At 36.2% G+C, this 15,566-nt stretch overlaps 2 protein-coding genes across 2 annotated transcripts; both read left to right on the top strand.

Moving 5' to 3' along the window:
• The first annotated feature begins 616 nt into the window (after window positions 1-616).
• Window positions 617-3,659, top strand: LOC112049603 (leucine-rich repeat-containing protein AAC1). The gene is made up of 4 exons (XM_024087557.2): window positions 617-756; window positions 1,538-1,612; window positions 2,432-2,665; window positions 3,264-3,659. The coding sequence occupies exons 1-4, from the start codon at window positions 693-695 to the stop codon at window positions 3,548-3,550; spliced, it is 660 nt and encodes a 219-aa protein (XP_023943325.2). The 5' UTR covers window positions 617-692; the 3' UTR covers window positions 3,551-3,659.
• A 4,566-nt stretch (window positions 3,660-8,225) lies between these two features.
• LOC112049604 (uncharacterized membrane protein DDB_G0293934) lies at window positions 8,226-15,487 on the top strand. Its single transcript, XM_024087558.2, has 4 exons — window positions 8,226-8,367; window positions 9,685-9,750; window positions 10,328-10,672; window positions 12,288-15,487. Exons 1-4 carry the CDS (start codon window positions 8,304-8,306, stop codon window positions 12,569-12,571), a joined length of 759 nt encoding a protein of 252 aa, XP_023943326.1. The 5' UTR covers window positions 8,226-8,303; the 3' UTR covers window positions 12,572-15,487.
• The last annotated feature ends 79 nt before the right edge of the window (window positions 15,488-15,566 follow it).

Here is a 15,566-nt window from a genome sequence, read left to right as displayed (position 1 = left end):
AAGACGGTTTCAAGGAGGTGCTGGATGCTGGCGGCTCGAGACCGATGTGTTTGAAAGTCCATGCAAGAAAGAAGCCTATGTCCTACAGTGGAAGTCCATCGGCCTAAAACAGTATTGTGAGCTTAGTTCTGTGGTTTTCTGTCTATCTTTTTGTCCAGGTTAATATCTGGAACGGCCTAACCGATTTAAACAGGACTTTCACTGGTAGATAGAGGAGGGTATTGAGTAGATGCTCTAGGCAGACTTCACACATACAGAGAATTGTGAAAATTCTCTGGTATGCAGGTTTCCTCACGATGTTTTCCTTCACCGTTTGGGACACGTGATATTTAATTTCCTAAAATGCATACAACTGAAAACTTAGAGCTGCATGCCCCAAACCCACACCCTCAGGAATCGGAGGCAGAGGTCATAACCACTGGGCTATCACGGCTGTTTATTTTCCAGATGCAGAAAACATGGTAACTCAACTGCGCCACGTGGCAGTCAAAAAAAACTAAGAGCCAGTAAATAAAACACCCTGTACATTATTATCTGTAATAATTTGCTAGTAAACCCTGCTAATCACATCCTCTTTTGAGAACTTAGTGATAAATTTATAACTGTATCGTTTCAGTGGATCGCTATAGAAATAACGTACTGCCCGTTAAATAATTATAATATAATTTGTTTGATCGTATTTTGAGTTAAAAATGATCGGTCGATGTCTTTTATATTTTTTGGTTTTAGGACCATATTTCGTTAGTGGTGTTCTATGTAAGTCCTTTGATAATTTTTAACTATAAAGTGCATTTTATTTACCTAATTAAGTAGGTAAATAAAAATGCTACTACTATATCTTCTTGAAGCGTACCTATTTATCCATTTAAGTTACATTTAACACATGTCATAAATAAAATGTCATAATTATTACAAATGGAACCCTGTGAGGGTGTTGTAACTACAAAGTAAAACTTAACTTAACTTAACATAACATAACATAAGATAAGATAAGTAGAGAGGCGGATTTATTGTTTTTCGGTCAAAAAGTCATTAACCTACAATTTTTTTTAAAGCTAAATCTGAAAAATAGTATTTTTTTTAAAAAAAGTTGGCAACCCTACCTATGACTGAGACTAGACTCATAAACCGTGATAGTTAGACAGTTGAAAGTTTCACAACAAACATTTATTCTAAAAAACAGAATAAAATCCCATACAACAAACGTGTTTTTTTGCCGTTTTTATAGATAAAGGTACGGAATCCTTCGTGCCGTGATTTACGATTACGATTCGCACTTGACTTTATTTACAACCGTTATTTTGTCAAAATTGATGTAAACACATTTTTTTAAAGAATATTTGTCATATTTTTTAATACGATCAATATTTCCATTCCCCTCCAACTAGTCGGAAAAGACTGTATTAGGAGTGGGTACGATAGACCAACGGGGCTGGGATCGAACCGCCACCCCTCGGTGATGAGTCCGACCGCTCTTACCGTTGAGCTATTGAGTCTCTAATTGATTCGGTAATTCATCCAAATTATTGTTTTTCAGCTTCTTATGACGAATACGATTACGAATTATATGCAGCTAAAGATCCGAATGATGAATGGAATATTTTTTATAGTGGTAAGCGATATAATTTTTTTTAAACATTGAATTTTTTATGCAAAATAGACCTTTAACAATGATCTCACTTTGTGGTAAGTGAAAATATGGTCTAAGATGGGACACGCTTGCATAGAATATGCATTTTCACTCTTTCTAAAAATACCCAAGTTATAAGAGTCACGAAACTCAGCGTACGAATCTCAAGGTCTTAAGGGATTTTTTTTATTCTTTACAAGTTAGCCCTTGATTAAAATCTCACCTGACGGTAAGTGATGATGCAATCTAAGTTAGAAGCGGGCTAACTTGTTAGGAGGAGGATGAAAATTCACACCCCTTTCTACACGACATCGTACCGGAACGCTAATTCGCTTGGCGGTACGTCTTTGCTGGTGGGGTGATAACTAGCCACGGCTGAATCCAAATATAGATGAAACCCCTCCTCCTCTCTTTTACAAATAGAAACGTGGCTTTCTATTTGTAAAAGAGTTCGAAATTATTTTACCTACAACCTCACAAACTTTACCTCTTTTTATCCTGCTAATATTACAAACGCTGGAATGGAAATAGTTTTTACTCTGATTAAGTGACATTAAGATGCCAGTCTTTAGCGTTAACATTAGTATTGTTATTGTATTTCTTCAATGTATTTATTGGCTTCACCACGCTGCTTGTAAAGACTCGTTCTGTATCGACTTTACTCTGTTATCATAGGTTAAAACTTAGTTACTGTTCTTCATAATCTAAGTAGAACGTACGCGAATCTACATTTCGAAAAAGATGGGAAAAAAGTGTTTTATTATGTAACAAACAGAAAATAGCAATAATTATATTTTACAGATGACCCTAATTCCACTTCAACAAGTACTTCGACCACAACGACGACCACTACAACAACGACGACCACAACAACTCCGCGCCCAACAACAACGACATCTACAACAGAACGGTATCCATGGCAACGAAACACAATATGGAACCCATGGCAACGAACCACAACATGGAACCCATGGCGACCAACAACAACCCCACAGACAACAACAACACAACAATCAAAACATGGAAATGATAATGGTAAATTATTCTTTAAGCTAGCTGACGCCGCGCGGTTTCACCCGCGTGGTTCCCGTTCCCGTAGGAATACGGGGAAATTATAGCATATAGCCTTCCTCGATAAATAGGCTATCTAACACTGAAAGAATTTTTCAAATCGGACCACTAGTTCCTGAGATTAGCGCGTTGATTTTATATCAAAGTTCCTTATCGCGCATTGTGAAAGGGGACTAGACAGAAATATTTAAGACTAAAAGTTGTAACGACACTTTTTGCGATAGTGATAGCGATAGCGATAGCTCCTAGAACCTCTCAAGATTTTTGATAATTATTTTTGAATAGTTGTTTCACCTAATGAAACTTTAAGTTTTCTACTACAAAGTAAGTTTTTCCAATAAAAACAGTCCTTTTATCCTATTAAACGACTTTTTTGCATGAATTTTCACGGTCACGGTGAAAAAAAAATACACTAGGCAGAGTTGAACATCTAGCTTAAAAACATGTCCATTTAATAAGGATTCCTAAAATGTAAGTCTTACTTGTCACGGGACACCATGTATAAAGAAGCTAATGGTGCTATGCTAACTTTTGTCTATATATTTTTGTTTTTTTTTTTCAGGTGTTGATCCGAAAGTCATCTATTTACCATTGATAGCCATTCTGGTTATTATAGTGTTGATTCTTACATACATTATAGCATCGATATTAACAAGGAAATACAGCGGAAGAGATAGTATTAACAATGTATGGAATAATGCCAAAGGGAGATTTACTAATCGTAACCCAGAAGACGAAACGAAACCACCAGAAAGTAAAACTGAAGATATAGAAGCTAAATATACAAATAAAAATATAGCCGATGTTGTTGTAAATTGCAATGAAACACAGAATAGTGTTGTAAGTTAATTTGTCGACAACAAAGTCACGTCCAACAACAATACAATAAAAAGAAGGAATTAACGGTAGTTTAACTTTGTATGTGACTTTTAATTGGTGATTAAAATAATCCATTAATGACTTTTTTTTAATTCACTTTATTAGCGTGTTTGGATTTAAATATGTTCAGTGTTCCTGTTGGCCTATTCACTAATTTGGTATTTATTAACAACCTATTAAATAAACTAAGAAATGACGGCCTCCATGGCGCCGTGGGATGCGCGGTGTATTTACTAAAACGGAGATTCTGGGTTCGATCCCCGGCTGGGCAGATTGAGCTTTTCTTAATTGGTACAGGTCTGGCTGGTGGGAGGCTTCGGCCGCGGCTAGTTACCACCCTACCAGCAAAGACGTACCGCCAAGCTATTTAGCGTACGATGTCGTGTAGAAACCGAAAGGAGTGTGGATTTTCATCCTCCTCCTAACAAGTTAGCCCACTTCCATCTTAGACTGCATCACCATCAGGTGAGATTGTAGTCAAGGGCTAACTCGTAAAGAATAAAATAAAAAATCTACATACCGTATGATATCCACGAAGGGTTGTGAATGACATTTGTTACATAGTATCTCAATTTCGTTTAGGCCAACTAAAGACAACAAAATAAATTAACGACTTTCGATAACATATTCGCAAAATTCGTTACTACTGGATCTCTACCAACTGTAAACTACCTCTCGACTAAATTCAAGTTCGTAGCAAAAATAAAATCATAAACATTTTAGACCTCCTTAATCCAGCCCTGGTGCTTATTCCATTCATGACGGACGTTAACTAACTATTAACTACGTCTCTGCCAAATTCCAACTTTGTAGTAAAAAATTAAGGACTTTCAAACAAACTTGCAAGAGCCTTTTTACCTACTTAATCCGTCCCTGCCGCAAAATTCGTTTGTTACAGATGTCTACCAACTTTAAACCAGCCAAATATCAAGTTTGTAGCGAAAAAATATGAAAGGACAATGTCTCTCGTCCATACATTCAGCGCCCCACTGTCATTATACCTATTTTGAATGTCATAAAATTGTCCAATCCGGCAATACCTTGTCAATGATTATTATCAATGAAAAATAATGAATTAATCAATCACAGATGACGATACGCACTCGAAGACAGAGAATTATATAGACAGATATAAATCATTCATCGCATTCCATAAATAAAAGCTATTATAAATAAAGTTAACTGTTTTATTAACTAAACCTCTCAAAAAGTGATAAATAACATAGTACCTACTGATCACTTTAAAGGCGGTGTCAAAAAACTGAATAAAATAGATTATGGTTTGGAACCGCTTTCAAACCGATACCTGTGTAAAACAGGAGTTGGATTATTGAAAAAATAAATATTTATGTCGGGGAATTGTCTAAATTCCACTTCTGATATGTGTAAATCTGATATATACGATGATATGATGCACTGATAATAAATGATGTACCTACTGATCAGCAGGTAGAATATGTTCAAACCTTTTTTTTCTTTTTATTCTTTACAAGTTAACCCTGGACCACATCCTCACCTGATGGTAAGTGATGATGCAATCTAAAATGGAAGCAGGCTAACTTGTAAGGAGGGGGACGAAAATCCAAACCCTTCAGTTTCTACACGACATTTGTATCGGAACGCTAAATCGCTTGGCGGTACGTCTTTGCCGGTAGGGTGATAACTAGCCACTTTGCCTCCGTTTAAATCAACAAATATAATCAATAAATAAAATGATTAAATAAACGAAATATCAACATTACCTCTCTTTTTGGCTACACCGTAGTCGGGTAAGAACTTGTCTATTTACTTCTCCGTCTACGAAATTTTTTCATCATAATAATTAGTGCCATTGACAATTACTGACAGTACAAGATATACATACTAATATTATAAAAAGGTAGTTTGTAAGTTTGTGGGTTGGTGTGTTAGGGATATTCTACTGTTGCTTTGTTGGTTTTCCTTACCACAATTAATCAAGCACTGAAGCGATGAACGATCTTCATGAATTGAATATTTTTTATTTTTAAGAACAATACTCTACTGCCAACAATAAACCTTAGCAGAGATTTGTACATGAGACGGTGATATTTGGCGAGAATTTTTAATTTGATCAACACACAGCGGACTGACGGCCAAAACTAAACAGAAAGTTTCTATTTTTTTTAAAGAACGGTAAATATATTACGTTAGGAAATTTTGATTGAAAGAGATTGTAATAGTATAGTTAGTTTTCATGAATTTATTGTTATGTTTAATACACAGTCACTTGATTGCGTTGTTTTGGGATTGTGGCACGAAGTTTTGAGGTTATGAGGTTAACTTTTAAACTACATATATACATTTAAAGTAAATAATATAATAAAAAATAATGTAAAATAATTTATTAGTTAGCTTCAAAAGAAACAAAACGCAGAACTCGTAAACGCAGTTACCGGCGTCCGCTAGTTTACAATAAACAAGAACAGAGACTTTCATGAATGAAATATTTTTACTATCCGTGATTTTTTCACACGAAAATGGTGGTCAATACAGTGTTTAATTATTTAATTATTAATTATATTTTTTGTCCGCTAGTGTCCGCTGAATTTTAACATCTGAATTATACGTCTTAAAATAAATTAAGAATTTCTGTATATATCTAATGTCTGTTGGTTACTGAGGCCAAAAACGACAATCTCCTTTATTCTATTTTCGAATGTTTAAATAATTTTCTTGCATTTTGTTTGAAATCAAATTGAATATGAACTAAACCTACTGTGAAGTCTTTTCAAAGCTCTAAATAACAATATTTGCTTCTATACAATCAACTCTGTTCTAAGTACTTCCTCTTTCTCTAACATATATTTTATTGCTCCCCAACGATTTTATTTACAGTACCATTTGTTACCCTAAAATTTTGTCATAAACCTAAGAAGTAACTTTAAAATTACGTTATAGACCAAAGGTAAGGGGGAGTCCAGAATTAATTGTTATTACAGAACCGAGGGCCTTGTGATTCGAAACCATATAATAAACCTTTAAACCAACGAAGCAAACTCGCATTTCATATCATTATTAATAGGTTTATACAGTGTGTTATAGGAAATACCGTCCGGCCCTTAAGTATTAACTTAGGTATCGTGTATACATTATTTTATGCAGTCCTTATTTTTAAAGAAATACATTTTTTTCCCTGCACGAAATTAACATAAAAAAATGCAAAAATATAAAAACTTACATGACAACACAAAAGTTGAGATAGCTTAATTATTAGTAGGCATTACTACAAAATAAAAACGCTGCCATCTATGTTTTGTGCTGCGTTTACACGTTTCTATTCAAAGCGGTATTGAATGGGCAAGTAAACACACAAGTACACACAACAAGGTGATAGGTTTGTCAAGGTGCTTTATCATCTTGTGCTATGTACAAGTATGCATGCGTGCTTGCATAACTGGCGTGTTGTGATGTGTGTAAACACGAAAAGTTAATTTACGCAGATGAACGATGGCAGATGAATTAATGGTTAGTGGATAATTTTCCACATTTTCCACTCCTTGAACGTACATTACACCAGAAACTATTATCCCTTTTACTCTAGAACACCGTAATAGCTCTGTCGCAAATAGATCTACTAGGTACTACTAATTTAAGTCTGCATTTTGGGCGAGTGGCGCAAGTAAACTAAACGCAGCATTACAGACATAACGCGTGTCGGCGGCGGCGCAGCGTTTCAAAGACAGTGGGTGCCGATAACGATGATACCTACTACCTACCCTTTACGATATGCCGCGCGGCATTGTCAAAAGGCTTTCAATTTTGCCGACTTTTGTGCCACAGGTGTGTAGGTAGGAGGTAATAATCTAGATATACGTACCATAATTGATAGTACAGTGTTGTCACTTTTTAAATTTTCCAAGTTTTGGGAAAATTTATGTTTAAAATTAGAAACTTTATTATCACGATAAAAATGCTTAATTATTAAATAATATTTTTTTAAATATTTTGTCTGTTTATAATATTATAACGCTTACACGCACATTTTGGATCGGACGGTATTTTTTAAACACACTGTATAGTAGCTAAGTAACATTTAGTTATATATAAATATTTAACAGTATTCCCAGGGTTTTTTATCTTTTAAAAATAAATATCACCATGAATTTCATCATATTATTACTATTGACGCCCACTTCATCCGTTGTAAAATATACAGTGTGTTTTAATAAAGGTTTTCAGTGTCTATGCAGTTATAAAACAAAGTCTTCAGTTGCGTCTGCCTTTCTGCCTGTTCACGCCAACTCAACTATTAAGGTCGCCATTTACGGTCAATTATTCTCACGTTTCTGAAAAGCAAACGGCAGTGCCACTTGACAAACATGAAAAAAACTAGATCCAGTAAATATCTCAACGGTAAGAGCGGACTCATCACCGAGGGGTGGTGGTTCAATCCCCGTCCCGTTGGTCTATTGACGTACCCACTCCTAGCACAGTCTTTCCCGACTAGTTGGAGGGGAATGGGAATTATGGTCATGTTTAAAAAGATATTATGGCAAAAATTTATTTATAAAAAAAAGAACACTCTATACATTATTATTTGTAATGATTTACTGGTAAATCCTGTTAATAGAACATAGTGATAAATTTATAATATTGTATCATTTTTCTGTGGATTACTATAGAAAGAACCTGCCCGTTAAATAATTATAATTTAATTTGTTTTATTTTAAATATTTTGTTTTAATAGTGTTTTGAGTTAAAAATGTTTGTTCAACGTTTTATATATATTTTGGCTTTCGGATCATATTTCGTCAGTGGCGTTCCATGTAAGTCCTATGACTGACTGATTCAGATGCTTGTTAAGAACAGTATGAATCGTACTTTGCCCTTGCACTGACTGATTCAGATGCTTGTTAAGAACAGTGTGAATGGTACTTTGCCCTTGCACTGACTGATTCAGATGCTTGTTAAGAACAGTGTGAATGGTACTGACGGATAGCGTAGTCCTTCCTGCTAATATTTTTACTCTAATACCCATGATATAAGTGATATTGGTGTCCGTGCTATTTACTTAACTATTTTGCGATGAATATCTTAGCATTCCATGGATTCACCGTGCGGGTGCCGGGTCCATCGCGTGGTAGAGAGAAGAACTCCGAGCAGAGTCCTGAACTTGTGACTACAGGATGTAGGGTTAAGGTATTCCTTGACGATCAATCAACACTCCCCGTTCTCTGCTCGTGTAGTTTCCCTGCCTAGCCAAATTTGGTAAGACCGTATTAGAGCAGCTTTGGATACTCGGTCTAATATAGAACTAGCTGCACTTCTAGAGAGGCCAAGGTCTTTGAGCAAGTTTTTTTTTTCTTTTTTTAACGGCATACAGACTAACTACATATCCATTTTTAGTTAGTTCATTTGTTAGGTCATAATATTTATTCACCTTTAAACTGGTCCTTCGGAATATTAGTCTCCCACGGCACAGTAAGCTCTACAAGTACTATTCGCTTTGTTTGTTTGGACAAAAGGAAAATGTCTGGTCTAAATCTCGAAATAGCGACATTATTTTAATAACAAAACCATGATTGTTAATATTTACACCAAAAGTACAGTTATCTCCATAAGACAGTAAATACCATCTCTGTATTTAACCAGATTCCAAGAAAACTGTGTGTTGAAGATTTACATCGGTTTAATCGGACATAGTTCGAAGAGCCGCTGGAGGTTGGGGTCCCAAAGTGCTGGAATGGCGGCCCCGAATTCGAAAGCGCAGTGTTGATCGACCCACCACCAGGTGGACTGACGACATCAAGCGAGTCGCAGGCATTCGCTGGATGCAGGTGGCTCAGTATCCTGATGTTTAGAAGTCCCTACAAAAGGCCTATGTCCTGCAGTGGACGTTCATCGGCTGATATGATGATAATGATAATCGGACATCATTTAGTAGAACGTGTACCTACTATGACCATGTTTACTATGACGTCACGAAATAGACATCACTGTTTTCGGCGTTAGGAAAAATAGATAAAATACGCAATTTTCAAGTTGTGTTTCTAGTAATCTTTACTATTTTTTATTAGAATTGGTATAGTTTGGACCCTTATTTAAAGTACTATACGAAGTTTTATTGTTTAATGTTATTTCAGCTTATATGGCAGATAGCGATTATTCCGCGTATTACGATGAAATCAACTGGGATATTTTGACTGATGGTAAGGAATACAAACTTAAACAATTTCTTAATGAAAAATAGGCTCGCGTTTGATTGTTGCAAGAATTCTTACTCTGAAATTATCAGGAGATTTCGAAAACTAGAAAAAATTTTTTCATTCTTTTCAAATTAGCCCTTGACTACAATCTCACGTGATGGTAAGTGATGATGCAGTCTAAGATGGATGAAAATCCACATTCCTTTCGGTTTCAACACGACATCGTACTGGAACGCTAAATCGCTTGGCGGTACGTCTTTGTCGGTAGGGTAAACAAGCCACGGCTGAAACCTCCCACCAGCCAAAAACTAAGATAACTTAGTGTCTATTAAAACTAGAAAGCTTGTCTAAACTTTGGAATGCGTATGTATATTAATTACGTCTACAAAGTGATAAAAAGAAAATTTGAAAATTATAGTGTTTTCCCATAATATTAGACCATAATATTCCTGTTCTTCTCAATCTAAGTGGAACGAATCTATTTGGGAAAATAAATATTACGAAAATATATGTTTTTATAAACACATCCTTGCAAGTACTAATGTAACAAAACGAAAACTCCATTGGTTCTACTTTACAGATATAGTTAATTACATTTTATCGAGCACTTCAACAAGTACTTCAACCACAACAACGACCACTACAACAACTCCGCGCCCAACGACAACGACCACTACAACAACTCCGCGCCCAACGACAACGACCACTACAACAACTCCGCGCCCAACGACAACGACCACTACAACAACTCCGCGCCCAACGACAACGACGTCTACAACAGAACGGTACCCATGGCAACGATACACAACACCATGGAACCGATGGCTACAAACAACACCAACTCCACGTCCAACAACAACCCTACGTCAAACAACAACCTCACAGTCAACAACAACACAGCAATCAAAATATGGAAATGCTAGTGGTAAATTATTATTTTTTTAATTTGAGTAAATAATTATAAATTTACGTCACTAATAATAAAAGGTAATGTATAAATACACCCAGAGGTATTTCAAAATTTACTTTAATAGTCCTTTTCTCAGATGCATACGTACCTACATATATTGGAAAGATTAAACTGACGGCCTCCGTGGCGCTGTGGTGTGCGCGGTGGACTTAGAAGACGGAGGTCCTGGGTTCAATCCCCAGCTGGGCCGATTGAGGCTATCTTAATAAGTCTGGTCTGGCTGGTCCACCCTACCGACAAAGACGTAAGGCCAAGCGATTTAGCGTTCCGGTACGATGTCGTGTAGAAACCGAAAGGAGTGTGGATTTTCATCCTCCTCCTAACAAGTTAGCCCGGTTCCATCTTAGATTGTATCATTACTTACCATCAGGTGAGATTATAATCAAGAGCTAATTTGTGAAACAAAAAACTCTGGACAAGACCGTGTTAAAAGTGTTTAAAGAGATGTTCCTGTCATTCCAATTTTTATTCAGCTGAGACCACAGATTAAAGAATAATAAGCAGAAAGAGCGCATGGAACACGACATTGTCGTAGCCGTTCCATATACAGAACTCAAAAACAAATACATACTCCAGTCAATACAACACGAAGCGTCGCATCAGTAATTATCAAATATTATTCAAAATAAATGGTCTTATGTTTTTAAAAACTGTTCACAAAAATTAAAAAATTAAGATGGAGTATTTTTTATAGATATTTATTGTTTATTAGTCTAATATGATATCGTAATTTTACGTAAATTGTTGTTAAATCTTGAAATACAAATTTAAAAAAAAAACTTTGTATATACGGAGCGGATGCCAAGGAGACGCGTGACGTTTGTGTTTTTTATGGGTTTCACCAGCTTCACCACGCTGCTTGTAAAGATTCATTCTGGATCATTTTTTATTCTGTTGTTGAGACATTGTGCCTTATTAGAAAACACCCATGTTCATTACACAAATACTTTCCAGTCTGCCTCATTGGTCCCGTGGTTAGCTGGTTCAGCTACGGACAATGAGGTCCAGGGTTCGAATCCCGGGTCAGACCAACAAAAAACAAAATAGGTTATTGGGATTTTTCTTACAAGGAAAATCTTAATAGCAGCCTGGAGTTGGGAAGTTGGCGGTGTTACTACACCCCCGTGCCTCGGAGAGTACGTAAAGCCGTCGGCCCTGCGCCTGATCTCTCACCGGTCGTGTCGGTCTGCCGTCCCATCGGATTTCGAGAGTGAGGGAAGAGAGAGTGCACCTGTACTTGCGCATACACTTGTGCACTATAATATCTCCTGCGTACATGGTTAATTTCACCATGAGATTAGCCGCCGTGGCCGAAAAGTCGGTCGGGAGCATATTTATTATTACTTTCCAGTTGTTATAATTGAACTCACGGCCATGCATGTAGAAAGGGTCATAATATATGTAACATATAGGTGCAACACTATGTGTGCTGTAGTATGGTGCAGGTGACAGTTGCCTTATGACGTTCATAATACGAGAGTCACCCGCACCATGCTAAAACACAAGAACTAGTCGTATAATGGTGCGTGCTATGCTAACTTTTGTCTATATATCATTGTTTTTTTTTCAGGTGTCGATCCGAAACTCGTTTATCTACCATTGATAGGCGTACTGGTTATTATAATGTTGATTGTTATATACATTATAACATCGATATTAACCAGGAAATACAGGGGAGCTGATAATATTAACGTTCTATGGAATAATTTCAAAGGCAGATTTACTAGTCGTAACCGAGACGAAACAAATCCACCAGAAAGTACAACTGAAGATATAGAAGCTAAATATACAAGTAAAAATATAGACAACGTTGTTGTAAATTGCAATGAAACACAAAATAGTGTTGTATGTTAATTTGTCGACAACAAAGTCACGTCCAACAACAATACAACAAAAAGAAGGAATGTATGATAGTTAATAATACATAGATATTAACCAGGAAATACAGGGGGAATTGATAGTATTGACGTTCTATCGAATAATTTCAAAGGGAGATTTACTAGTCGTAACCGAGACGAAACAAATCCACCAGAAAGTACAACTGAAGATATAGAAGCTAAATATACAAGTAAAAATATAGACAACGTTGTTGTAAATTGCAATGAGACACAAAATAGTTTTGTATGTTAATTTGTCGACAACAAAGTCACGTCCAACAACAATACAACAAAAAGAAGGAATTTACGATAGTTTATCTTTGTATGTGTCTTTTAATAGGCGATTAAATAAGAAACATACGTACATATCAAGCAAATTAAAATGAATGTCTCATTTTAAAGGGTTTTTCGGACAACATGGGTACAGTGACAGTTGCCTTATGACGTTCATAATACGCACTATAATCGTGAATCGCGGCGTACGAACTCATCACTTTCAAGAGTGAAACGAACCCGCACCATGCTATCTGAAAAACACTTTAACTTGCACTTCAAGTGTGCTTCATTTAAAATATATCGGAAGCGCAAGTATGCAGTATTCTTGTATTTAAAGGGGATGCAACCTCGCCTCGGGAACCCAGGTATACACACGTATAAAATATATGGAGTAGTAATTAAGTAAATATATGGAGATGATAATATGTTAATATAATATATTTTTCACTACTCTTGCTCAAAAACACTGTCATATTACCACTCCACAGCGGGGCTAAACAAGCATATTAGCCTCTAGGGGCTAAAGTAATTTTTTTTTAAATTCTTGTCTGTTACGAGTACTAGCCAAGTACTAGCTAATGGAGGAGGTTTTATTCGAAAATAGAATCATTATAGGTAAGGCCCCGATTGTTTCAAAAAATAAATAAAAAACTTTAAATTGGAATGAAATGCGGCGTTCTTGTCTATGGAATGCGTTTATTTTTTTATTTAATATTTTTTGAGTTGAGAATAGACCGACATTTGAAGACATGGGACATCCGAGCGACAAGCAGAATTTAAAAAACAATTGGCGTGAATAATACACACTTGATTTTTTTCCGAAATTCATTGTAAATTTGTGACCGTAACTTACATAATATTTTTCAACAATAATTGTTATTGTTGTCTTCATCTAGTGAGAATCCTAATTTGGAGATGGATGAAATTTTCAATCTGTTACCATCAAAGTCGAGACGCATTTACTTAAATACTTACCTACGATACCTACGAATACCTACGAAAAATTTAATAAGTGGAGAAAACAACAACGGATTCACTTACGAAAGGAGTTTTATAAAAACTATTATCTCCCACGTTTACCTCGCATGCTCATTATTCATCTTTACAGTAGTCGGAAATTATGTTACCGGGTAAAAGCATCTCCCTTAATATCCAAAATTGTAGACTTTGAACATTTATTTTTCAATTAAAATAAATCATTGAACATTGTACTAAACTATTTTATTTTCTCGCAATCGTAGTGAAAAGCAGAGTGTAACACGTGGGGCTAAACCCATTATAAACTCGGTTTCTATTTAGGCGGCCCTCGCCTTACGTCTCGGGGCCTAAAAATACCTCGTATATAATGGGTCTTTTTAGCCCCTTGTATAACAATCTACTATTTTTTTAAATTTGCCGTTTCATTTCAGTCTCTCCTTTATTGAGCCAAACTTACATAACATGAAAAAGGAGTCGTAATATTTTTCTATGGCAACACAGTTTAGGAGCGGGCTACACTGGAACCGGAAACGCGGGTTAATACAAAAACGGTGACCTCGATTCCTAAACATTACCCCGTTTCCACAATGTCACCCGGTATGTGGGCGCGACGTTGATATGACCAAAGATACACACTTGATTAATGCCAGCTCTTCATGTTGCCAACACGTTGGCCAATTCGTTGGCCAAATATTGGCTAATATGTCGGCTAGAATTTACTGCGGGTTTTTTCAAGTAACCACAATATTCGCCACATCGTTGGTCCAACGTGAAGGGCAACCAACTAAATCAAAGAAACCAGGGCCAACCAGAAATATCACGAGAACCTATGAATTGTTTTTTTTCCATTATTATTTATTTATTTATTAAAAAATAACAAAACATAAAAAGGTAAATTAAACGGACAACGACAAAAACCACAAAGATTTGACTTATCCTTGTTTTCACCTTGTTATCATTTTATGGATTAGCTTTTTCGAACGACTTTTTTTTTAAATAGTTTCACAAAACATAGCCTTATGTTTAGTGGAAGAGAAAGGAATAATGAAGAAATAATGCTTATTACGAGGTGATGTTAACTTTATATATTCACGAAAATTTTATATAATAGACTAGCGGACGCCCGCGAATTCGACCGCCTTTAGAACTCCTTAATCCAGCCCTCCCGAAAAAGTTCATATTGAAAGTCTACTAATTATATACTACCTCCCTGCCAAATTTTAACTTGGTACGTCAAGCGATTTTTGAGATTTTGTGATGATTTATTGACCTTTCAATTGGAGGACCTTTCAATTATTGGATGTGAAGCCTGGACAGTAAAAGAGGACATCAGGAAACGTATAGAAGCGTTCGGAATGAGGGCGTTTAGACGCATGCTGGCTATCAGTTGGACTCACAAAGTGACGAATGCCGAAGTTCTGCGACGCGTCAATCAGAAGCGTGAATTTTTGCAGACCGTCAAGACGAGAAAGTCGCGTATCTAGGGCACGTGCGATACGAGCTTCTACAGCTCATCTTGATGGAAAAGGTTGCTGGTAGAAGAGACGTTGATCGCAGGAAGAAGTCTTGGCTGAGAAACATCAGAGAGTGGACCGGGATCGCGAGCGCCGCACAATTATTTCGCCTCGTGAAGGATAGAGATGAGTTCAAGAAACTGACTGCCTTCGCTAGTCGGAGAGGCACCCTAAGAAGAAGAATATTATTATGCGTATTCTAGC

Source organism: Bicyclus anynana, chromosome 25 (genome assembly GCF_947172395.1).
Source record: "Bicyclus anynana chromosome 25, ilBicAnyn1.1, whole genome shotgun sequence".
Lineage (NCBI taxonomy): Eukaryota > Metazoa > Arthropoda > Insecta > Lepidoptera > Nymphalidae > Bicyclus > Bicyclus anynana.
This window is presented reverse-complemented; position numbering and strand designations above follow the sequence as displayed.

What these genes read in the sequence shown, in the direction of transcription:
- LOC112049603 (XM_024087557.2), top strand. Translation starts at nt 693, where the DNA reads ATGATCGGTCGATGTCTTTTATATTTTTTGGTTTTAGGACCATATTTC. An exon ending in ATGGAATATTTTTTATAGTG is followed by an intron (nt 1,613 to 2,431) that starts GTAAGCGATATA and finishes TATATTTTACAG; the next exon opens with ATGACCCTAATTCCACTTCA. An exon ending in AAAACATGGAAATGATAATG is followed by an intron (nt 2,666 to 3,263) that starts GTAAATTATTCT and finishes TTTTTTTTTCAG; the next exon opens with GTGTTGATCCGAAAGTCATC.
- LOC112049604 (XM_024087558.2), top strand. Translation starts at nt 8,304, where the DNA reads ATGTTTGTTCAACGTTTTATATATATTTTGGCTTTCGGATCATATTTC. An exon ending in TTTCGTCAGTGGCGTTCCAT is followed by an intron (nt 8,368 to 9,684) that starts GTAAGTCCTATG and finishes ATGTTATTTCAG; the next exon opens with CTTATATGGCAGATAGCGAT. An exon ending in AAAATATGGAAATGCTAGTG is followed by an intron (nt 10,673 to 12,287) that starts GTAAATTATTAT and finishes TTTTTTTTTCAG; the next exon opens with GTGTCGATCCGAAACTCGTT.